Source organism: Dromaius novaehollandiae, chromosome 9, assembly GCF_036370855.1.
Source record: "Dromaius novaehollandiae isolate bDroNov1 chromosome 9, bDroNov1.hap1, whole genome shotgun sequence".
Taxonomy (NCBI): Eukaryota; Metazoa; Chordata; class Aves; order Casuariiformes; family Dromaiidae; genus Dromaius; species Dromaius novaehollandiae.
In genome coordinates this window covers 21,765,652-21,791,159 of record NC_088106.1, presented here as the reverse complement: position 1 = coordinate 21,791,159, position 25,508 = coordinate 21,765,652, and the positions used below count along the sequence as shown (strand labels likewise).

Below are 25,508 nucleotides of genomic sequence, written 5' to 3'. Positions count from 1 at the left end.
CCTGCTTCGGCTGCCCCTCCTTGAGCCAGGGGTTTGGACCAGATGATATCCAGAGGTCCCTTCCAATCCCAACTAATCTGTGACTCTGTGGTGAATACTGAGTCAATAGGTACAGGAGATCTGCTTCACCCTAAAATCCCAACAGACTAATTTCTTCTCTTGAGGATATCTCCTGCTCTCAAGGTGCGCTGCAGCCTTTCTCTAGGTCCAGAGGAAATAAGAAGAGGATAAGAAAACAAAGGGAAAGACATCTGCATGCAGGAGGGAAAGGACTACTAAAACCTGGGAGAGGCCTGCTTAGAATCAGAAAAGTCTTCTAGATTACATGGAGGTATGGACTGTGGTTTAATAGTAGTTGGAGAATTGTCTTATTAGGAGACTAGAGCAGGAAACAGATGAAAGACAGCACTGCTAATAGAAAGTGGCTGTTCCGAAAAGAAGCATGTTTCTTCTTATACTAGATGGGTAAATCTGTCCAGAACAAGCTTCTGAAATCAGGGCCCACAACAACTTGATTTTTAGAAAAAGGAATTGTTATTAGACCAGAATAATCATTACATTCAAAATAATGGACATTTGTACAAAAGTAGAGTCATATGGTCAGCAGCAGACCAAAACTAGTATAAATATCTCTTCCAAGAATTGTCAGAATATCATCTTAGTTTGACAAATCCTGTAGCTAAAACATATCATATAAAACAAGTGTTCAGTCCAGCAAGGAAGAGAGAGTAGATCAAGCGTAATTACAGTTCTGAGAAACTCATACACAGTATAATGCAGGTATGCAATTGTTAAACCTGCTGCTACATTAGCTGACCTTCATCTTGACCATTATACAAACAAATCCCTTTAGTTATTGCTTTTTGGTATTTCTCTGAGGACCAGGCACTTTGGGTAGCGATTTTGGTATGTGTATTTTATAGGTGTATACAGCAGTTCTCTCTCCAGGTAACTTTAACATTAAAATGCAGGCTTGTTCATGTACTCTTCCACTGTCTGGAGAAAAAAGAAAGAAACGATTGAGGCATTATGGAGCTGTGAAGTACAATAACATAAAGTCTTTGAAACAAACCCTCTTTTTCTCTTTGAAGGCAGTTATAGTTCTGCATGGAATTAGATCAGATTAAAATTTAGCAGTAATGCTACTTCACGAATCTGAATAGCCTTTTAGAATCTGTTCTTCAAATCACAACATACCTCAGTTATTGCTAAACTCATCATATCTAGCTGGTCTTAGTATGTAGCTGGCCTACTAGCATGTGCAAATTCCACACCACTTTGAAAAAGGCTCCGCTCACATAGTGTTTCCCTACCAACATGTTATTTCCTTTAATATTAGATCATCCAGAAACATGAAGTAAATCCATCACATCCAGCTTCTCTTGCCACTCCTGGCTTAACAATGTAAGTTACACAAGCAAATTCCTGCAGGGTTTTGAATAAAGGTTACATACCTGTGCCTTGTAGAAAAACTACACAGGTATTTATGGACAAAAATTGAGGTTTCCAGCACACCCTTATTCTGATTTTAAATGTTACAGGTAGGTCATTTGTTTCCAATTTATTAGTGAAACAGTATAGTTTCTTTATATTTACACATTCTAAGTATACAATAAAATATAATCTTAGATTATATATACATACTATATAAATATCTTAGATATATCTTAACCTACTTCTTAATACAGTGAGCAAGAAACTGTATCAGTTAACCCAAAGAAAGCAGTGGCAGAACGCAAGAAACTTCCAGCTGATTTCCTAAGATGCAAGAGAGTTGAATTCAAATGTTATGTAACTGCTACCTTAACTGTTGTACCTTGTGAAATTGAACTTAAGACACATTTGGATAATCAAATACCAGGAGTGTTTAGTTGTATTTTAAGCTCCTGTCAAACAAAGAAGCTACAGAGAGATGAGGTGTTTGCCTTTTGTGTCTTACCTCTTGCAACATGTCAGAATCTTCCATAGCTTTCACTGCAGACTTCTTTGAAGTTTCTTGTACTTCTCCACCCATTATAAATTCATCAAGAATAAAATAAGCTTTTTCAAAATTAAAGATTATATCCAGCTCACACACCTGGCAGAACAAAAAACCCCACCCACATTTAAATCAATTTTATGCCATTATAAATATTACTGGGCCAAATGCTGTTAAATTATCAAGTGTATTCAACATATGCATTCTTTTGGCACGTAGCAGAGTGAAGAAAGATACTGCATATTACAATATCACAGCTTCTGCACACATAAATCATTATTCTCTACACAAAGATAGGCTAGATATAAAGATATTCTATTCATTATATTTTGTATAACACATTATAGTTGTATCGAGTTTCAGAGAACAAAGTTGACTTCCCATCCTAGCCTACTAACCTTATATTAGGTCTTATATACCACATGTAATATGGATTACATACATTCACATAGAGCTTCGGAGTGCAAGACAAACTCCCTGTCCTAGTGACCTGACAGTGAGCAACTGCTTCTTTGTTTTGAGACTGTACAAATCTGAGGCATGCCACAGTGATTTAGATAAGGCATGAACTGAGGCAGTGGGAACAATTTCAAAAATATTAATGGAAGCAACGGGTCTCTTGTAATCTTTAAAGACTTATTTGAACCTTCTTCAGGCCATTTTTTTTCTAAGAAAACCAAAACCAAAAACAAAACCCCTTTATATTTCTCCTCTTGTACTTGCACAGTATTATGAAACAAAAAAAACCCCAGCATACCTGAAGATGTCAGGAGGGAGAATTAGAACACTGACACCCAGGTATTTTTTAAATAATTTCCCTCTAGCTCTTCACTCAAATTCTATTTCCAGAATAAGATGTAAAACACGAAGACTGATTTTGTTTTGGGAGAAAGGATGGAAAACATCTTTTTATGATAGTTTCAGTATTATTTTATTACATATTCTACTAATGAGTCCCACTCCAGATTGACAGGCAGAGTCTATCAGGGCAAGCAGTGCAGATGGAAACATGAAGCAGAGCAGCTACAGATAATTGCATTCCTGGCTGCCTGATAAACAAACAGCTCGCAGTAGAAAGTGAAACCTACATTTCCAAAGTATCTGTCCAGTAGCTCTACATATCGATGAACGACCTCTAGTGTCAGGAGCTCATTATCCTGGTCTTCTATTGCACAACAGAAGTACAAACTAGCATACCTAGGAAAATAAAGGCAAAAACATGAGAGCAAAACACTGGATTCTCAGTGCTCTGCTCTTTGCAAAGCAATAAATCAAGGGATAATGTCCATCTGGTCTCTAAAATAGCTGGGTTTTTTCTCTCTCACAGTGCCCCATGGAGCATTTAAAAAGAGAAAGTAAGTTACACAAATTATTAATTTAGTAAAAGATTAAAAAAAAAAGGCCACCCTTGGCAAAGTGGGAAACCTGGGGAATGTTAGAACCCCAACACTAGTTCTTAGCAAAATGAACAACAAGGAGCACTTCAGAGGTCTACCTGATCTGCTGCAGTAGCTTTTATAAGCAAGTGGAGTGAATTAACCGTAGAATGAGTTATTTGCTCTTTATTAAATATATATATATAGAGAGAGAGAGGTAAAAAAGGTGGAAGAAGTTGCAGCTTGGCAAGCTTGCAGGCTATCAAATGACTAACAAGCATAACAAAACTTCACATTTTAATCAGCCTCAGATGGGAGTAATAATCTACCCAATTTTCTTTGTGGTACAGTGGCTAGAGCCCCAACTTGTCACAGCATCTGATCAGATGTTTACATCCATCATTTCACCGGAAGGCACTCAATTTTTGCTAAATAGGAGATGCTGCTTAGTTTGTATAGTGTGCTATATTTAAGCCTGATTTTGTTTACTACAACTTTACAAGGATTAAAAGGCAGTTACTGCAAAGCATCATGTAACTGGGGACCAACAATTTGTTTAGAATAGTAAACAGGAATTAACAATTTCCAGAGCAACAAATATTTCAAAGACAAAATTTGACAAAATGTTCAAAGCCCCTCAGAACACTTCTTGCAACCTTTTAAGAGTCTGACAAAGCCTAGCACACTTCTCAGTCGAGTATCTTGAAGATTTGGAAGGGGGAGTAAAGCCTAAAGTCTTCAAACAGAATTTCAACCATTAATACTTATTATATTATCCCCATTTTTCTCTTTCAACAAACTGAACAAGTATTTTTCATCTAACAATTTACCTTGCTGATTTATCCCAGGGCACTGTGCGGGGGGTTAGACTCAAGACAAAAGATGTCTACTATCATGCTCTGGCACTTGGCACTTTTAAAAACAAATGTGAGCATTTACTTTTCCTCTTCTAGCATGCGTGGTATTTACGTGAAAAGTAATTGTATGTTCTCATAAAATTACTCACACCTTTTGTAAACAAGCTTGAGGTCTTTCCAGTCAACAAAACTGCTTGTTTTTTGATTGCGAGCCAAAATAATCTGAACAATTTCTCGAGTGATCTTTTTCTTCTCTTTCTCAGGTAACGTCGTATACCACTTCTGAAGCCTTAATTTCCCCTGTCGACTGAACAGCAGTATAAAGTGTATCTAGAGTAAAGAAAGCAACATGGTTAATGCCAGGGCCATAGCCAGCCTCCCGTCCACATGGTGGCAGGCAGAACATGCCCGTGTGTGACTCAGGAAACCTGTGAGATCTTAGTGAAGCCATCTCTAATACCGACTAGAGTTTTGGACATGGGGTCAGTGAGGTCTGGGCGGCTGAGCATGGGAGCGGAGATCACACCATTCAGGTGTGGAATTTGACTTGACCATTTCAAGTCACAAATAAAACACCATGATCCTAGAAGAGGCTACGAGGAGCAGAAAAAAACAACTACTTTGGAAAGGGAGCTTGACAAGTATTACAAAAGAAATCACCAGATTATGAAACACAGTTTATTATGATGAGAAAAGACAAACCTCAGGGCTTGGGACATTACAATACTGAAAAAGCACTGCATGTGTATCGTTCTACTAAAATTTCAATTTTAAAGCCAGTCATAATTTTGCATGATTTGACCCATAATTTTTTCATGCCTAGCATTAGCAGTATTACTGAAATACAGAACTGCTGGCTTCTAAAAGCCAATGAGCTTTTAGGAGAAAGTTGTCAACTAACAATTATACAAATACTTTTATTAGCCGATTAAAGTAACTGACCGTGCTACATCTATAAGCAGCCTAGCAAGTCATCTACTCTCAGCACAAAAAAGGCCTTGAGAATGCAGGAAATCTACTTGAAGATGACCATCCATCTCAATGGGATGTGCTCTGCTAAATGAGAAAAACTTGATGGGGATAGAGAGGTTTTCAACGGCTCAAGAAAATGTTAACTGCTCTGTTCTTTTTGACAGGCACCTCGACCTCCATCACTTTTCTCACCAGTACCAATGGTTAGAGGGCCATGGACTCACAGGAAGGACATCTAACTGCAGTCACAGCCACGTGCATGGCGGGCACAGTCCCAGTCGCCCATGCAAAGAGACGGGGTAGCAGACTCACTACAGAAGAGAGCTTGGGCCTGGCAGGCCCTTTGTCATGTCCCCATTCCCATCAGCCTAGCCCTGCGCTTCCCCTTTAGCTTCTCAGTCTACACCGTAGTTCCTTATCCCTCTTTGTTTTCCACCCCAGCTTATCTCTGTGCCTACACTACCCCACCACTTTATCTCCCCAGTAAGGATTAAAGCTAAGGTCCATAATTACTATGAAGATTACAATGCAGATTTCTGTTAAAAAAAAAAAAAAAAAGAAAAAGAAAAAGTCATTCTGCACTTTGGTAAAGTCAAAACAGAAAAGTGCACCATCGAAGCTCCTGCTTAAAAATAAAAGAAAAAAAGAGCAGCTGGATTTTAAACAAAATATTTATTCATAATTCAGAACTATTCTCTAGCTAATAAGTCACATAGTTGTTGAGTAATCTGGAGATAAGAGTTCTGAAAATCTTGGAAAAGACTTCAAATGTGGGATCATTTTAGGGACAGGTGGATTGTTTTATTCCCATTTATCTGTAGCAGGATTGCTACAGCTGCAAATATGGCTCTTGCTATCATTAGACTAATGCACTTGATAAAATTACAAGGATTTTGTATCTGCCTTGTGCTGAGTACTATAATAATCTCCAGGTAAGTTTGCTAAATGAAAATAATTATGCTCCTGGCATTACGCATGGCCTGATTACAGTGAAGATCAAAGCACCATATTCTTGCCTTTCTCTGTTCATACTATCAACCGGTTTTTGACCTGGTAATATTCCAACTATCTATACTCCTTCCCAGTAAATGAAGGGACTTATTGTCTGTACACTTGTCCACTGACAAGAGCTGGATGAATGAAAGACTATTTTGCTTGCTGCACAGCACATTACCTTCAAAGCCTTTGCAAAGATGAGTGTATTTTGAAAAGCAGAGCATCAGCTCTGAAGATGCAGGTCAGGAGGTGTTCATTTTAGAGTAACAAGGCACAGGTAGCAGCTATTTGTTAAACATACGTCTAAATTATGTTGAAATATATAGGACAGGATGATCAGATTCAACTGAAATTGCAGAGAGTTAGTAAATCCCTGGTAAAAGCTGTGAGCATGTTCAGCAAAACATGATTCACATTGAGAAAGTTTCTTGCATTCTCAGAAAAGAAATATATTTGCTTGCAGTGCTTCAACAGAGGAAGATCATGCCACTGTATTCTGGTTTAGGTTCAATTTTGGACCCACAGGACCTTAAATCTGAATGCCTGCAAGTAATACATATATCTCTAGGACAGCAACCATATACCTCCAAAAGGTTAAATATGAGCATTATTTCCATTTTCTGATGATTGACTTCAATATGTTATGCTTCACCCACAGGAAACTGAGCTGCTCTCCATTTAAAACTGCTTTGGAAACTCCAATAAGATTCTTCTAAAGATGCTGTTGATTTTTCACCAGGATTAGTACATTTACGTATGTAAAAGGCAACATCTTCCTAAAGCAATCAGGAAATATCGATTGATACTCTTTAATGCATTGAGATTGATACATAAGCTTCAAATATCTTGTCTTTTGGGCCTTCTGTACCATGCTCTGTTTCACATGCAACATATAACTGCGTATCCCATAATCAATTTTACAATTATTGAAACATTTACAGCTAGAAAATAGATAAGAACCACTATTGTAGTCCATCCCCATGCTAATTTTACATGCAGCAAAACAGTACACACTACCCTCAAGCCAAAGTGCGTATTACTGGCTGAGACCTCCTGTAACAAAGCAACAGTAGAAAGTTGCAGATACCTAGAGTAAAAAAATACTGGTTTTTTTCTCTCCTCTTCTCATTCTTCTTCCTTTTTCTAATTTCTAAACTCCACTCAACCTGGAGAATGTGCTGGGAGGCAAATAATATTACATTCTCAGGAGATTAAATGGCTTAATTCCTGTAAGTCTTAACATCAAATTTTTATAGACACTTCTTCATTCAGGTCAGCTTTGCTCTGCCCAGCCATGTTGACAGGATATAATACATTTCTCATTCGCGTAGCTCCATTCATTACAGCTCACTGGAAAGATTTTGATGCATTAGTAAACCTGGAAATGATGCAGTACTGCATAAATGCAAATCTAACAGCTCATCCATTCCTTGTCCTTGACTGTGGAAACATTCACGTTTTCCCATTGTGCTAATCACAAGACAGATGTTGATTAAGGGATTTTTGCTTGATGTTCAGCAGCCAATCTACAAATAAGGGTAGATAATCCTGCAATATTTTATTATTTTTTTTTTTTTTAAGTTTTAATTCCAGAGGAAAGCAAAGGCAAATGATTTGCTTCAAACAAACTAACTTTGAAGAAGAGGGCTTAGTTTTCTTTCAGTAGATTTTTAGGGTGTGCTAGATATGATTAATAATCACCCAACCCAAGAGTGATGCCAGAGAGAATTTTTAGGTCTGAACTAGAGTGGGTCAGGATGTGAAGTGCAGTTCCTGTAAGAGCATCAGCTGTCTTCACATGTGGAGTCTGTAGGAGACAAGCTTTGGTCTGGGAGCTAACTGTAATTTTATCGGCTTGTTTTACTGAATCAGACTCAACCTCCTACACAGTTCCAGCACAGTTCCACATGATCTCCATAAGTGTCAGTAACTAGTCTAAAAGGCTACATTTTATATTTGTAGGCCATATCATCTAGTCTAGTTGAAAAAATAGATCTGCTGAAAATCAAGCATTCAAAATAGATTTCTAAAGCTGAACTCTATCCCCTTCTCATGTATCTCTGAATTAATTGTAGCTAGCTAAGTTATATAACATGATTATTTGCAGAAAGTTGCAGGGCCTTATGTTTCATTGAGATCTACAAAACTAGCCAAGGAGGACAAATGTCATCCTGAGTTTTAGGGCTACTGAAAAATCAAATTTTTGATTTGACACAAAATAATTTCAAGGTAAATAGATTAGACCTCAAAAGTGCAAAATACAGAAGGTCTACATGTTCCTAAACAGCAAACATAAGTCACATATGTAAAACCAATGAACGCAGTGATTTTTCCCCCTTCTTTAGGTGACCATTCCAGCTCCCTCCCTTTGCTGATGGGTCCTCCTGTCATGGTTCGACATGCAGCCCACCCAAGCTCCTCTACCAAACTTCTCTCCTGAGACTCAAGGTTCTCTTCAGTGCAGCCTTTCAGAGTATTTGGCCATTTCACACTCTAAACCAACCAGAAGCTTTACATGTGGCTGACCGGTTTCAAACTTGGATCATCCATACCTTTTACAGAGGTCTTAATCAAAACTGTACTGTAATTTTTAGTAAGACTGTCTAAAGCATTTAGTGACCATTCCAGACTGTATTCGACTACATACAGAACAACTCATCAGTAAGGATATCAAATACAAAAGACAACACGGGAAGACAAAGCAGGTTTTCCTCACTCCCATTCTTTGAGTTTACTGCCTAATGATTTAAACATTTAAAAGATGCCACATTTATTCCTGCAAGGTAAACTCAAAGGGTCAGTGCAGCGAGAATCTAATCCACCCCACTGCAAAAACAATGTGTGCTGGAAATGCTTCTCCTCCTCCCACAACGGGAGGGTAGAGAGGGCAGAAGAGGAGACTGGCAGCTGGAGGACACAGAAAGGAGCAGACTTCACTTTTTTACTGAGTTTTTGCAAGGATTTGCTCAGCTAGGCAGCTCTACCACTCAGGCAGCACTGTTCTTTAACTCTGTGCTTCAGCTGTAACTTTTCCAAATTCAGTTCAAAAAGCCTTAACCTCTCCCTGACCAAAGTCACCTCTGAAAAACAGAAATTGAAATCACAAGTAACTAATAGTTGCAAACAAGGGACTCCTACCCTAAAATGGACACCTTGGTAGGATTTAAAACCCGGAGTTCTAATCTGTAGGCTGCAGGTGACAGTGGGGCAAGAGGCAAGGCAATATACAAGGTGCCAATAAAGAGAAACTCATGGACCCCAAATAGGAAATGGAAGAAAAAAGCCACACCTTCAGCAGCTGACACCACAGCCGCTGCCCAGAGGAAACCAGCCTGACTGGCCCCACCTGCTTGAGACAAAGCAACTTTATATCATAACATTCTCTTTTTAACATAACGAGATCTTTCATGCTGATTCCCTCCAAGTCTGCCTTTTCTTTTTGTATTGTTTTAGTCTAATTGAGTTCATAATCTGCCTTTTACTATTTGTTATTCTTTCTTACTACACAAAATATCTTTTCCAACACAGACAGCTGACAAAAATTTTTTTACAACACATAGATATCTGAAAATGAACAAACATGCTTTCACTAAAATGTTTCTTTAAAAAATAATGGACATCCAAATTATTTTGGTCATTAGATGGCTTTCTTTTCCAATCCAAAACATTTAAAGAATGATATTTTGTTTAGTGTTTTTTTTGGAGAGAGAAGAGTAAATATTGAAAATATTTCCAAGAGAAATGAAGAGCTACTGTGAACAAACGCATGCTTAGGAAAGCCAGGCTTTTAGGGTGGAAGGAAAAAGATGTACTGAATGGACAACTATCCACCCAACATACTAACAATCAAGACAAGCCAAGGATAGATAGAATACTAAAACACTGAATTACATGTATTTTGGTATTCTTCTACTGCACAAAGCCCCCTTCTGCTTAGTGACTACATACATGCTTTTTAAGCAATTTTGTAAAATCCAAGTAACAGGCTACTTTAATAAAAATGTTTCCTTACATATTTACTCTGTTACTAAAGCTTTTATTTGCAGTATCACAGAAGCCAATACACGTGTGTGTTAAACACTAGCATCTTAGCTTTAAAATGTAAAACACATTTTTAATCTGTATGATGTAAGCAAAGCAGAAAAAAGAAAAAAAAGTGAAAAACAGCAACACAAGAATACCAAAATAAAGTATGGTTGCGCAACTGGCATGCGATTCTTTCCGGCTTCATCTCCATTAGGAAAATTCCTGAATGGTTTCTACTGAACAATACATCCAAAGTTCATGTAATACAACCTGTGCCAGATCATTATAGTCACGTGTGACCATAGTTACACATTGATTTTATTCTTCATTTGATGCAGAAATCACCTGTATTTTATTAGTGAAATAAAATCTTAAATTGACCAGCATAGGACAGATTAAAGGATATTTGCACCATGTCATACTGATCCTGCTTCTTGACAGCCTCACTTGAGTTAACTACTACTAATAATTTTGAAGCAGTGTAGCTAAGCTCAAGTTCTGAGCCAAAAGCCTCTTGAAGCCTCTAACTCTCAATCCCTACCTCAGGGCCAGAAAACAACAGCAGCGAGGAGCTTTTCAGTCCCTGCAGCTGTGTCCAGGCAGGTCCTCGGCACCATGACAGGCTGGTGGGTGGACACAGTGACACTGGCACCAAACACAGAGATGCGGCGTGTCCCTTGTCCTTCCACTCCTGCTTATCGCCGCAGCTTCAGCAGGTCTAATCCTCCTCATCCCGGCTTGCTCCTCATAAACTGGTAGCGCTCCTTCAATAACACCCTCCCTGCAATAAAGGCCAGCCCGTGCGCTCCTCCCGGCGGGCTCCTGGCCTCCCTCCAACGAGGAAATCAGGTTTCCCTAGCATCTCGTAGAAGAGAGGAGCCAGGGCAGGTTTTCAAGAGGGCTCCTAAAACCTCCAAGAGAGCTCCTAAAATCTCCAGGATGAAAATGTATGCAATGATGTCCAGGTATTACAGAGCATAATTATCCTCAGTTTTTTTAATCAGTACTTTTTTCATTCATGTAATTCATTCATTAATTACTCCAGTTTATAGGCAATAAGCAAGAGCAAATCCAGGCAGGGAGTTTGCATAAACCCTGACTTCTGCAACTTGAGAATAGCCCAGTGACAGCACTACAGTAACGTGAATTGGAAAAACGGCAAATCTTCAGCCTCAGCACCAGGGCCTGATAGCTGCAGCGATGCTAGCTGGCCACCTCACAGAAAGCAGTATGACTTGAAGACGTTCAGAACAATTATGATCTATGTAATCACATCCCTTCTGCCTCCCAGGTGGGGCTCTCTGAGCTGTCTTTATTTGTTTGCGCATTGTTACAGCAAAAAAATTGTTAGGCTGCTATGAGGAAGAGGATCAGGTAAGAGGCTGAACAAATCACCGAGAGGTGTCCCAAAAGAAATGACTCAGCAGAAAGCAGGGGACGTGTCAAGGCTGTTATAGGTTTGTGGGGTTCTGTAAACACATTTTCACAGCAGAGGATTAAATGAAGTTGAAGAGCTTGTGAGTCACGCTAGCCCCAGCGTATTTTATCATCACAAGAAGAGATTCTCCCAGCTCTTCTTCAAACACCTCTGAAGAAACAGAGCTAAACTCTAGCCCAATGGGCTCTGGCAGTAGTTGCAGCCTCTTTTGTTCTCATTTCCCGTTTACTTCCATCAGTTACTTGCAAAGCCCCGTAGTGCGCTTCCTCTGCCTCTGACCTTCAGGAGCAAAGCTTTCAAGCTTTGCACTGGTGCAGGGGGCCACAATGGAGGGAGCTCCTCAGCCAGCTGGTAACACACTCCCACTGAAGGCAGCAGCGCTGGTGGCACCGGGACATTCTTGGTCTTGCAGCAGCCTCACACAAGTTCCTTCAGCTCTCATGCATCATCTCAGCAGAGGGGCACAGTGAAAATCTGAGCTCCAGTAGGACCAAAGGTACATGTATGTTTGGATCATATTTGTGAATGACTTTGAAAGAGAATGAGAGTCATTTCTTGGAAACATTGAAGCATTTCGTTTAGCATTTCATTCCATTTTCCAACAGAGAAAAATCTCAGTTTTCCACTTGAAGTGACACTTTTTTACTAAGGAAAAAATAAACATGGATTTAATAACCTAAATGTGAAAGAAGCAACCATTGTTTAGGGAAGGGAGAGGTTGAGTACAGAATCTCACGACTGCTTTATTTTCGCCCAGAATTTTGCCTCCAGAATTAAAGTTGTTTGAGTGCAAGTTTTTGGGCCAAAAATTAATTTTGCTATTCTAATTATTCTGCTATATGGCAGGTCTTGTCATGAGACTTAGAGGAAAGGATGTGTTTGAGGTCCTGGCCTCCACCCCAGCTATTTGCTGCTCTACACAGGGTCACTGTGTACACATCTCTGAAGAGACAGGTCTGCAAAAGCCTTATTTCATAGCTTAAATAAGCACAGATACAGATTAAAAGTGAGTTAAAATTCAAAACTAACTGGCTGCTTTTCAGTAGTCACACCCTCTAGTTTACCATCTATCTGTAATATGCTCTCCTCTGTGTTTTATTAATGGGGGGCAGAAGCAGGGAGGAGCAACACTCAATGGAAGTTTGCAGTAAAGCAAGGAATTGGATTTGACTACTACCCCAGCTACTGGACTAGGCTTTCTCAGTTCAGGTCATTTGCGATACTGGCCTTTATATTCTTTCCTGGTTTGGTAGGACCTGATATCTGGTAAGCTGTATAGTTCTTGGGAGAGACCAAAACCAGAAAGAGATACCAAGTAGAATATGCCTTATTCTGGGAAGAGGTTGAAGTCTGTTACACTCCACAGCCTGGTGGTCAGGAGTTTTGAGTTTCGTTTTGTAGTAGGTTGTTTAGCCACTCTCGTGTTTTTTCCAGAGCTTGGACTAGACAACTAGACACCCACTGCATACTTCACACAGTCACCTTGCAGCATTTAGTGTACAAAGGCAGAACATGGTAAATATCTGCATTTTCATCAAACATAAAGGCAATTCCATGTCTCATTCCTTTGTGCTTTGTGTCCGTTACGCACCTCAGGGGACCAAGCAAAGGGTGATGATCACTCAGGAATTGCGACACTAGTTAATGAACTCCTGACAGAACCCACCTTCAAGTTCCAGTGGCAACCAATATGGCAATAACAGACGTTTACTGGCTGGCCAAGAAGACTTTTAACGCCCTCTCTCCTCTGCTTACGTCTGAACAGAGGATAGCAGATGAGCACCTTACATGAATTCAACAAATCAGAGAAGAAAAAATACCAGTGGACCCAGTACCTGGGGTTAAATCTGAGGTATTGAGAAACATAAATTGAGGGAACATTAGGCCAGAAAGACATGTCTGCCCAGAAAGACCTGCCATGCTTGTCTTCAAACACACAAATGTAAATTTTGATATTTCCAGCCTATCCCACTGGCTCTACATGCTGTATTCCTACTCACAAATAAATACCATTTGTGCATGACTGGGTGTCCTAAGCCTCCCTAAACTTCTGCAACACCTGCAAAACTGCAAAGGCCAGGCCTGGACACTCAGCAATGCATACACACAAAGCAACCAAGGCAAGGCAGAGGACAGCCTGCAGGAACAGGGCAGCAGGAAAATTGAGGGCATAGACAGTAATTAGTAGTTGTGCATGTGTAGTACAGGAAGAATTGTTTTCACAAGAGCAGCATGGTTTTAATCAGGCATCAGAGGAAAGACTACAACTGTCTCTCATAAATGCCTGACGAGGACAAAGCATGAATTTTGTAAATACTGCAGAGAGAAGCAGCTCTATTTGCCCCCCCAACTGGACAGTCTCCTCAATGCCTACATCATTTTGGTACTTTGCTACTTTTCTGTATCTTATTCTAATTACTTCAAAATCCTAATCTTTATAAGCCATCCCATAGACCTTCTGAAGGCATGCACTAAAAGCAAGAGCAGCCAAGGGACAAACATCTTACACAATCCACATGCTTGGCAGCATTTTCTTGCCTCCTCATCACCCAGCTGTGTTCCCATGCAGCCAGATATCCCAGAGGCAAAGGCTTCCCATCACCCCTCCAACCTTCCCCCTGCATCTGCCCACCCCAAAAGTAACTCCACATCCTAGTAATTCCTGAGACATGCCTACAATTTCCTGATTTGTGAGTGAAAGTATAAAAAAATGGACTTAAGCACAGGATCAGCTGATGATCTCTTGTGACATTTCTTCTTTTGTTCTCCAAAAATGAGCTTCCTGCCCAGAGACAGTGAAGTGTAAATTGCGATTCCTGCATAGCCAACAAGCCTAGAGCGGTCTCTAGTAGAACAATGGGACTCTGCAACAATCGGGAGTACTGAAGAGACACCCAAGTTGGAAGAGGACCATGTCACCAGCCAGGGATTCAAACTTCTGAGAAGAAACCTAAAACCTACTTTTCCTAGCAAACCCCACAAAACAGTATTCAGTTCAACTGAATGAAATAGTATGGCACAATTTAATACCAGATTATGGATTCTCCCACGCAGTATTCTGATCTGAACAGTTCCCAGAGGGAAGTCCATAAGAACAGGGCATGTCTGAAGTCATAGGTCTGGCACTCCTGAGTCTCCAGCAATCACAGGGCTAAGGATTCAGAGCCAGAAACTGAATCCAGACAATCCACCAGTGGGCCCATCCTCTGTGAACTGCCCAACTCCTAGGACAGCACTGCACCCTTTGGCAAAGGACTGAAAAAACCTCAATCTAGACTGAGTGAAAAAAATATTTCCTTTTGTTTTCTTTAAATTTAATGCCTAAAAATTTCATAGGATGCTGTCTGACTCTTTTTGTTAGAAACCATTCTTTATACCGTTCACAATTTTGTACATTTCTATCATTTCCCCTATAGTCATCTCTTTCCAAACTGAAAAGTCTCCATCTATTCAGGATCTTCTCAAATGAATGAGAAGAATACCATTATCTATTCCCACACTAATAGTTCACTCCAAGATAAACAAATAATGAAATACTACATGAACTGATTTTGTGTAGAACACTGCATCAAACAATAGGATTCATTTATTTGTAATTTTCTCTCCCTCCCTCGTCTATTCCAATCTGCTGCCCTTCATATTCCTGGAGGCAGTTTGCCGTCTTTGCTAGGCCAATAGATACACAGCTGTGTTATACAGTGGAAAAAAGCAGGCAAGATCTAGAGCACATATTCCTGTTTGAATCTTCGACAGTAAATTCTGTGCAACAATGAAAACATCTTTTATAGATCTATGTTTATTTTAACAATTAAGGGGCATTGAGATTGTCAGCAAAGTCAATATTCAGAAAAGCTGAAAGCTCATTTCCAAACACCAGACAGGTGTGAGAAACTGCAGTCACTTCAACAAATGTGTCTACTCAAGCTTCAAGATCAGTGACTAGTATCAAATTTCTTGTTAAGTGGAAAGGTTGCTTACCAATTCCTTTCTATTCAGGCCAAATAAATTTTTAGACTTATCCTGTTCCTCAGTGGGATTCTTCTGACCTTTCTCTGGGTTTCAGATTATGTCCACAAGTACTGATTTTTCACACTGTACTGATGAAAATCACAGGTAGGAGGGAAGCAGGCCGTTTACAATGTAGGCACTAATTCTGCACTTAAAGCTATGCAAGCAGAACCATGTGCTATTATCAGACAAATACCGATAACACTGAGGTGGCAGTAGGATCAAGGTGTTGCAATACTTACAGGCATGGAAGACTACAACAGCGCATGTCCGTGGGGAAACAAATCATTTTCTCCTCTGTTCTTTCCCTGCCCTTTGCCTTCCCTGTCTTTCACAGGGCAATCCTTCAGGGCATGTTTCTCTGCTGCACCCATACAGTGTGAGCTGCAGCCATAACACTTGCCTTTTCATGGCTGGGAGAAGAATTTGGTCTTTTTTCTGAAAAGCTTTTTTTTTTTTTTACATGGCACGAAGCAGTAGCTCGGCAGAAACGCAGTCTTTCTCAGCAGGATGTGAAACAAGCTTTGCCAAACAGACTCCTTCTTGAAACTCCCTGAAAATTTGCAACAGAGCTTTTCCACTGGAACAATTTTCTTGCCAAGACATGGTACCATTTGCACAAGTACCTTCCACTCAGATCTCAAAACACATGATAAAGGTGGCAAGCACAACTATGCCACTCCAAACAGGAGGAACTAATCAACTGAGAGCGGGCTTAAATGACTTACTGAAAGTTCGCAGGTTGTGAGCCTGGATAAGACCCTTATTTCTCGATTTGGAACTCAGTGTAACAACCCCTCCATGGAGACTGGATGACAGAGGAATCTTAAGTGAAACAGTACCCTGGCAAAAGCAACCTCCCGTCGACACGAGCTTCTACAATAGCAGAATGGGGTAAGGCAGACCACTAGTTAACATGATTACGCCAGCAAGTGTTTGTACTGTGACCACAGAAAAAAACATGCAATAATGCACACTCACCTTATAAAATGATAATAATCAATACAGCAGACAGTCTCCGAATTGTCAGTAAACAGCACTACTGTGAGCAAAGCTCCTTTGGGACCATTGTGAGTGCTTTGAAAACCGGCATTTGTGAAGTGCATGCATCAGGGAGACTTCTGAGATCAGCTTCCCTGAAATCAGCTCCCATACATACTGACGGTCAAGGGCAAAATAGGAGTTCCACTTGTTTACATAAGCTTTACCGCAGGGAAATGAATGAGCAGGGCTGTCTCAGGGTGTGACCAGAAAGGTTATATATGCAGACCTAAGGCATGAAGACAGCTCTGCCATTTGTAAATTCACTATTGTGCATATTCTATATACAAAGGTAATGACAGGTACACCTTTCTAAATACACTAAATTAGACATACGTGTATGAGGACGTGCAATTTGGCTGAACCAGTGAAAAAAAAAAACAACATAGTTCCAGCTTTGATCATAGAGCCAAAAATCAAAATTTGGTCTCCAATGAAAGAGAATTGGGAGGCTTCTGTTCAGCTGCACTACTGGTAACTCACATTACAGATGCACACAATGGGCAAACTGTGCAAGGCAGAAGCCCAGGGCAGGCTCACAGAACCTGCCCGAGCTCTGAATTACCAAGCAACGAGATGGTTTCTCAGTTAAGAGGCACCACTGACCATCTTACTGCTTGAGAATCCACAGCTCTACTTAGTGGAAATCTAGCCATTATTCTGAGGATGTCAGTTGTCGTATTTAACAAAAGAATAACCACAGCAACCTTTTTTGATCCCAGCAAACCACCAAGTGCAACAAGGACAACACTGAACAGCCACTGCTAAAGGCTTCCCTTGCAGGATCCTGCGCTGTAACCCCTTAAACTGGACAGCTGCTGCCCCCACCCCATGCTGATCCAAGCTGAAATAAGAGGTTGCTGCCACTGTTGCCCAGATGTAGATCCTGGGTGCACACGTGGACTGTTTGCCAATACACAACGCACATGGAAGAGAACCAGATCCACTAACTCTAGCGACCGTCCTTGTCACACAGGTACATGGCTTTTATTGCCAGCTCATCATTTTGTCATGAATTCCATCATACGTGAATGGCAGCATTTTCAGCTGTGGTTCCCAACAAAATAAGGCTCATCTAATCACACACAGTGCGTACATGCTCTGATCATTTCATTTCTGAACCTGACTAAACAGCTTCAGCCAAACTTGACACAGGTAGAGGTCTTAAAGACTAGAGTTCCTGCTACTGCCAAGGGAATAGGTAGCTGAGATAGAGGCAAGACTGATGTGCAGACTCCCAGTTTATGAGACACCAGAGAACATATCTGGAAAAGCGCTCTTCCAAATGCCCCTATCACAAGAAAACCCACAGCCCGAAACTGCACCATTTATCAGCCAAAACACACAGATCTACACAAAACTGAACTCGATACTTCTCCAGGCACTAGAACTAACCAGAACCTCAGCTCCTCAAGTTACAGGAAGACTTTATGAAATCTCTATATATTACAGACTTGTTTTCCTGGTTGCCTATGGAAAGTTGTCAGCGTGACCTGAGGTCCTCCACAAAGGCTCAGAAGGTAGGAAAGAAGAAGAAGAAAACATTCGTTTCCTTAAAACAAGTGCAAACCTTCTTAAAATTCACTTGGAAATAGTATTTCAGTTTCTCAGAACAACTGAGACAGCCCTAACAAGCAAGACAGAATGCACTTTTTAAAGAACATCTTTTACATCTGTTGAAAGGCATCTCAGATCATTACAGCGAACGCATTTTTCAAGAATCAAAGTTACTTTTTCCCAGGGCTGAGAATACAAACAACATGTTTACACTTGATTTCAGTATCTGCCCTCTACCCTAATGAGTGCCAGGACAGCAACATTCAGATTGCAAGGACTATTGCAGAACGACTAAACGTTTAAAAACCCGTCTCCACCAGGACTTTGGTTTTTCAAGCAGCGTACAAACATTTCTGTTTGTTTTCGGGTCTCCGGAAAAGAACGTCCACGGTGAAACCTAACGTGTGCCCCGGCGATGCCGAGGCAGCGCACCATCTCCAAAGAGCCGAGGCGAGGCCTGCACACACGTCCGTCCGTCCAGCGCCGAGCAAACCTAAGGGGGTTAAAACTAAAAGCGGGGCACGCCTGGCTCGCGGCGGGGTAAGGGCGGCCGCTCAGCTACAGGTGCCAGCTACCCCGAACCGGCTGAGAGGCGAGACCGCTCCGGGAGCCGGGAGGAGGCGCCCGTCGGGGGGAGCCCGGCGCGGCGGGGCGGGGGAGGCCGGGCCGGGGCTCCCCCCGCGCCACCCGGGGGGCGGCAGGGCGCCGCTGCGGGGGCTGGCCCAGCCCGGCCCGGCGCGGGGCACTTACCATGGTGTCGCGGCGGCGGGCTGGGGCCCGGCGCGGCCCGGCTGCTGGCGGCCGCCGCCTCCCTCCCTGCCCGCCTCCCTCCGCGCCAGGTGAGGCCGCGGCCGCGCATCCCGCCTTCCCACAATGCCCTGGACGCAAAGTCCCCGGGCGCTCCCCGCCCCCGGCGCCGCGCACCTGCCGCCGCCGCGCGCCGCCCTGACAGGGGCGCCGGCCGCTGCCCGCCGGCCGTTACGCGCGGCCGTTGCCCGCGAGGCGCGGGAAGGCGCCAGCGGCAGGGAGGGCCGGCAGGCGCTGTCACCACCCTGCCTAACGCCAGGTGTTACCGCATACGTGCGTTAGAGTTACTCAAGGGCAGCCGTTCTCCTCCCAGTGAAACCAGGCTTTAGGGAAAATGCACTTCTCCTTCCATGGCTCGAGCTACTTCTTACCATCCTTCCGACGTTCACACCCTTCAGATCTGCGGATGGAGCTACGGGCACGATTATCCCGTGGCCCACCTCGGCCAAAATAAAACTGGGTTAGTTTGGATACCTCAAATGGCTGGACTTTGCCAACATGTTCTTTTTAAGAGAGCCAAATCGGAAAGCACTTGCACGAGCAGCTCTGCCAGCTGATCAGCAAATCCTTGTAACCTCTGGCAGGGATTTGCTCACAGGTAACTGGTGCCAAAAGCACATGCAACATCCACGGGCCCAGCATGTGAATCAGAGGCTCTAAATCCAGCCTACAGCATCTCGAGCTCTTAACCATGGGCCAAACTGGATACAAACTGTGCCATAGAAGCATATAGTGAGGAGGAGGAAGTTTAATTGTTTACCGCTGAAGGGAGAGATGTTCCCCAGTGCCCAACCCCACCTTTGGGGTGTCTGGATTTGGGGTATGGTTCCCACCTGCTACAGCGAGAGCTGCTGACTGCGGCGCCCCGCTCTTGCACGTGACTCCAGATGCATCTGAGTCATCAGGGAGAAAGAGAAACCTGAAGGAGCTCAGGGACGCCAGGGAACAGCATGGTGTCAACAACGGACAACACTGCTCGAACCCCTTCTAGCCCCTCTGCGTTGGCATCAGGGCAAGGCCCTCTGACAAAAGCAATTGCGTGCGCACAGCTGGGAGGGCAGGCTGGGCTGAAATCCATTCACAGCTGGAAATGCTCATTTGCAAGAGCACAGTGAGAAGGGAAGGAGGAATGATATCATGTTTTTAGAGAAAAGAGGGAAGAACTAGCTTTATAACTAACAGAAATAGGGTGTTCAAAAACATCAAGAAAAAAATATCTGATTTTACAGTGAGAAAACATTACCACTGGTAAGCAGATTTTATCCTTTAAGAGAGGCATGTTTCTAGGCATATAGCTATACTTCAACCTATGCCTAAATCACCCTTCCAGCTACACCCTCTTAGCCATAAAGAACACAGGTCGGTATGAATGTATATGCAGAAGCATGATCCTTATTCTCTCATTTAGCAGTGTGGAGGTAATTCCCGCATTTCCTTGCGCATGCACAGCCCTTCCTCTCCCTAAGCTACAACTTGGTCTGTATAGACACACTTTTCCTAGACTCCTTTGCTGCTACTTGCTCAGTTCTAATTTCTCCATGTTTCAACCCAGTTCTGCCAGGCAGCAAGAGGCACGCTGCTCAGTGTGTTGCTGCTAACTGACTAGTGCTCTGCTTTACTTCTGGAGTGCAACACAAGAAATGTGAGCTCCAGCTCCCTACAGATCTCACAACACTTCATTTGCTTGCTTGCCTCTACTTTCTGACTGCACATCCTGGGTCTGCAAAGCAGCGGTAGCTATAGACCACATGAAAATTCGCCTTTTACCATTCAGCTGTGGTGCAGCACACAGTATGCCACAAGAACAGACTGCACTGGCCCCACTGACTTTGCTGGGGCTCTATCTTGCCCTCAGTGAGCTTGCCAAATATATACTTATTGCAAACAGCATCTGATAAAGTAGAACGAAACCTTTTGCTAGGTTCTCTGAAAGGTAGCTCAGGTGAGTAAACACGCCACGAAAGCTGCCGTGCTAATCATGCTTAAAGGCAGGAACACTGCCTCCCCCAAGGCGTAAACATCTGCTTTCCCCAGAACAGCAGAATCACGCTCCTGTCCCACGCAGTCCCTGGCCCTACCTGCTGTGGCCTGTGCAGAACAGCAGAGAGCTGGCTCTGCAGTTAAAACCCAGATGTTCCTCAGTGTTGGGAAGCAATGAATGTCCACTGTGATCACCAGCAGAATTTGGAAAGCCAGATCTCTGAAAGGCAGCTGGTACGCTAGGTATGCCTACTTGGAACTGGATAGGCCTGCGCTGCAAGCATGCAGACACCCCAGCGTAGCTGTATTGGAGATGCAGGGTATCAATCTTTTCATCTCAAAAATGAATTAGAAATTAAGGGCTGAGCATTCCCGACAAAAAAAAAAAAAAGTTACAGGAAAACAACTCTTTTCAGCAGCCTACATCCCACCTAGCTGTGTGCTCCCGTTTACTCCAGTGATGGACAATAATATTTTCTGCTTAACAATCTTACTGCAATAATCTTATTTTTCTATGCAAAGATCTAATTTAATTTGGCCCATGAACTCAAGAGAACTAGCTACCTGCTTTTGTGTTTTTTGCAAGTACATCAGAAAGAAAGAAGCAGCAGCAAACGCATCATGCATGTAATGCACATTAACAACAGTAGCAAACATTAACACATTATAGCCAATCTTGAAAGTTAGCAGAGTTAAGAAATTTGCTGCCCTACAGAGGAAAGACTGCAAATATAAGACCATGCCCAAGTTAGATGTTTTTCAGCACAGAAAGCCAGACTGTACTTAATGAGTGACTAACTAGAAGCCGTAGATAGTTGTAATTCTCCTGCTCCCCCCACCACTTGCACAGTGTACCTGCATAGTTTTGTGATAAAGATGATAGCTCAAACTTTCCTAGTAGAAACCAACCGATGGTTATCAGCATTGTACAACAAGGGGAATGGGGGATGCAGGAGAATGGCTGTGCCAGGTAAACTGATGGGAGATCACAGCAAGCCAGGAAAATTCCATGCCGTGGACTCCTTCAGGTCTTTCCCTTAGGCCACATTAATTAATCTGAACACAAAGTTTGTAAAGTAACACAAAGTTTTTCCGCTAACTCAAAACAGGCTGCAAAAAGACTGAGGCCCTTCTCTTTTGGATTTTATCTCTGCCTGGTAGAAAACACTCATATCCCTTCCTTAAGGGTCCTTTGAAAAGGCTTTTAAGGAAGGCAGCTTTTTTCCCCACTGGATATTGCATCCTCTTAGTCTGCATTCCACTCTTCTAGCAGCTATCACATTCAGAAATAAGAAATGCTCACATTGAGAGTTGCAGCGGCTTCAGTGAGTTTCATGTGCATAGAGATGCTGGTAAGAGCTTTCCTAGCTTCTAGGAATTAGTTTTGGTGAATCTGGACATTATTTATTTGAACAGATGTCATTGTTAAAAGGTCATATGCCATGGACTGATGAAGTCCTAAACTTGCCACAAGTTTTACATAAGGCCCTCCTAACGTCTTCACATTTTAAGGGCTGCAGAAGCTAACTGCGGACCATGTAAGTAAAGCTACATGTTCACTAATGATCTACAATTAATTGCAAAATTATATTCCACGTACGTTTTCAGGGAAACAAATGAAACCCAACAGGTCACATCAAGAGACAGAAACCATTGTCTAAAGAACAACAGGAAGAGAACAAAATATAGCATTCCTGCTTCCTTCTGAAAAGCTGCAACATTTCCTTCTGAAAAAATGCCCTCCTATTACAGAAAGAAGTCTCCTTACTCACACCGAGTACCAAAACAGTGAAGCAGAGCACTCACCATTTACACCGATTCTAGCCAACACTCTCCTTGGTCTCATTTTTCAGCACCTACACTGAGCTTTTGTCATGCACACAGAGCCACAGACTATTTCAGATGAGCAGACCTTTGTGAACCAAGGAGTTCAGGTTCATGAGCACTTGGTGATTTTACAGGAGACCTGCTGCACAGGTTTTTTTCCACTCAATACTAAGTCCATAGGGGAAAGAAAAAATGTAAAAGCCCAATCTATATTCAACTGCAGGAGGTAGCTTTTAATTGCTCTTTGGATCAATAAAGGCAATCTAACACTTGCTCTTGATTACTAGGCAGGGGTTTGTACTTTTCCAGACAATTTTTCCCTGCATTTCATTTGCTCCTTTTTGTCATTTCCTCACAAGATCTGAATCCTCCAGAACTTAAGTGCAAGACAGAACATTCATATCCCTAAGGAACATATAGAATTGTATTTCAGTGTCACAGATTTTTGTACTTATCAGCAGCAATAGCGTATTCAGTAAGCAGCACCACATTTCAGCAGTTTAAAGCACTAAAGAAGCGTAAAAATTGCATTCTCAAACCATTACAGCCTGTACTGAATTGACAGGGGTACACAATCACTTAAAGGGTGTCAAGTAGCATTTTATTCCATTTCCTAGCTGTAGAAAACTACGATCAGGCCAAAAGGTAAGTAAACATTAATAAAGCTCCATCCAGAATTCTACTTCTATCAAGAAAAAAATGTGTTATTGTAGCCCTCTTGTGTTCATTTGGATTAACAGCTATTGGATCAGGTCCCCTTCCTTATAGCCCCTCAAATCAAGCCCCCCAGTGCTTCTGCATGCTTTAACCACACCACCATTCCTTTCACTGTGCTCTCCACCTTCCCTCAGTTTCACTCTTCTCTCTTTCATCCTGGTTATTAAACCTAACCATACTCAGACCATGCTTTCAAACAGTAGAACATGCAGTTGATATATTCACACACTAAAACAAGAAAACTACCATTTTGAAATAAAAGGACTAAAACATCCCTTGTTTCCTATAAAACATACTTACACGCTTTGCATTTCTCCTCCCAAAAAGGGTTGGACTGAACATAATAAACAACCTTACTTGCCTCTTTTAAATTATGCCTAAGAGATCAAGTTTTAAATGGAATGTTCCACAGATAACATTTAGACATTCACAACCTTTCTTTACCCTCACAGAAAACAAGAAGATTAAAAAGACTGGTGGCCACCCCGTAGTTGGGACACAGCACAAAGTCAGAGATGGAGAATAGCAGCTTGATACTATATTCTTTTCCAACCTGCAAGGGCTAAAGCGAGCAGAAGAGCAAGTATGGCCACATTGCTATGGGTGCTTAATGGGATGGAGTCTTGTACCTGAGGGTGAGACAGCAGGGTGTTTCCACAGACACACTCACCTTCCCTGTCTGCTGCCTCGGGCATCCTTAGCTCAGCCATGCAAGACCCGCTCACCTGACACATCAGTAAGCTCAGGCAGCAGTTGAGGTGTGCTTCAAGAGCTCCTATCACCCATCTCAAAGAGTCAAACTCCAACACAGACATGCTGCTGCAGAGGAAACTTGGAGAAGGAGCCACAAACTAAGAAAGAAAGAAGAAGAAATATAATGAGAACAGAGGTACGACAAAGGACAGCGCCTAGAAGAGAAAAATGGCTATAGCTTAGCAGCAGCAAGGAACATTGGCAAGCAGTGCCCACTCCTGATCAGCAACATGGAGGGTGAACTTCAGGTCATGAACGCTCTTAAGAGCTTTGAGAGATGCATGCATTTTAAACTGAAAATCTAAGGAAAACAAGCAGTGGAAAGGAAAATCAATATAGATGCACATGGGCCATGGAATCTTTTTTATTTGAAAGATAAAAATAATAAAGTTAGGAGCAAGTTTAACTCTATTCTGCGTCTTTCCCTACAAACAAGGTAAAGGCAAGAAGAGGGTGTACCTCCTTAGCATTTGTTACTGCAAATCAGTGTTTACTGAAGAAGGTGTTAGTATATTTCAGAGGAAGAATGGAAAATCCAAACATAAAAACATAGAAGGGAAATCCTACAGTCAACCTGCATTTCTACATGAGTTTATCTTGGTTTGGGATGGATAAATGCTAAGGAATACCTAAGCCTCTAGCTCTCACAGAAAGCATGATTCACATCATACCAGGGCCTTTGAAACAAAAATTAAGAGCACTTAGTAATTCAGTTATAAAACAGCTACATGTAAGGCAACCCTTGCTAACTGTATGATAGAGCAATCAGGAAAGAATGGACCCAGTATTCCATATATAAGCCAATCCCACCTACCTTACGGTAATTAGATAGAGTCTAAATCAATGAATCTGGCTCAAATTCTCTGCGCAAGGGCAGATCACATAGCAAAACTGGCAAGAGATCTAGGGTACACAAATACAGGTAGCTTAGAGCTGCCAAACTAATTGCCCACCAATGTATGTTGAGGTGGCTGGTGGAAGGCTCATGATATGCAAGCAAAAAGCAAAGTTTCTAATGATCTCATATATTTTGGTTTATTAGTTTATAGAATATTTTTACATTTAATTTTATGAAAAATGAAAAACTGTAGATTACTGATATTTTAAAACTACTTTCTTTCATTGCACAGGTGATCAAAGCAATACTACATTTGAATCTCTTCCAACTATTAGTT

General features: G+C 41.9%; 1 protein-coding gene across 2 annotated transcripts; it reads right to left on the bottom strand.

Annotated features, from left to right (window-relative positions):
• Positions 1–511: 511 nt before the first annotated feature.
• AP1S3 (adaptor related protein complex 1 subunit sigma 3) lies at positions 512–24,424 on the bottom strand. Of its 2 annotated transcripts, none has more exons than XM_026109591.2 (5): positions 24,306–24,424; positions 4,363–4,541; positions 3,067–3,175; positions 1,940–2,077; positions 512–996 (listed from the first exon to the last, which is right to left on the bottom strand). In XM_026109591.2, exons 1-5 carry the CDS (start codon positions 24,393–24,395, stop codon positions 961–963), a joined length of 552 nt encoding a protein of 183 aa, XP_025965376.2. In that variant the 5' UTR covers positions 24,396–24,424; the 3' UTR covers positions 512–960. The 2 variants fall into 2 exon arrangements, with proteins under 2 accessions (XP_025965376.2, XP_064372992.1); XM_064516922.1 differs by lacking the exon at positions 24,306–24,424 and adding an exon at positions 19,000–19,111.
• Positions 24,425–25,508: the final 1,084 nt, after the last annotated feature.

Bases quoted from the DNA above. Each gene is read 5' to 3' on its own strand.
- AP1S3 (XM_026109591.2), bottom strand. From the start codon at position 24,395: ATGTCTGTGTTGGAGTTTGACTCTTTGAGATGGGTGATAGGAGCTCTT. The intron at 4,542-24,305 runs GTGAGCGGGTCT...TCTTTACTCTAG, and splicing joins TGAGCTTACTGATGTGTCAG to ATACACTTTATACTGCTGTT. The intron at 3,176-4,362 runs GTGTGAGTAATT...TTATTTTCCTAG, and splicing joins CTCAAGCTTGTTTACAAAAG to GTATGCTAGTTTGTACTTCT.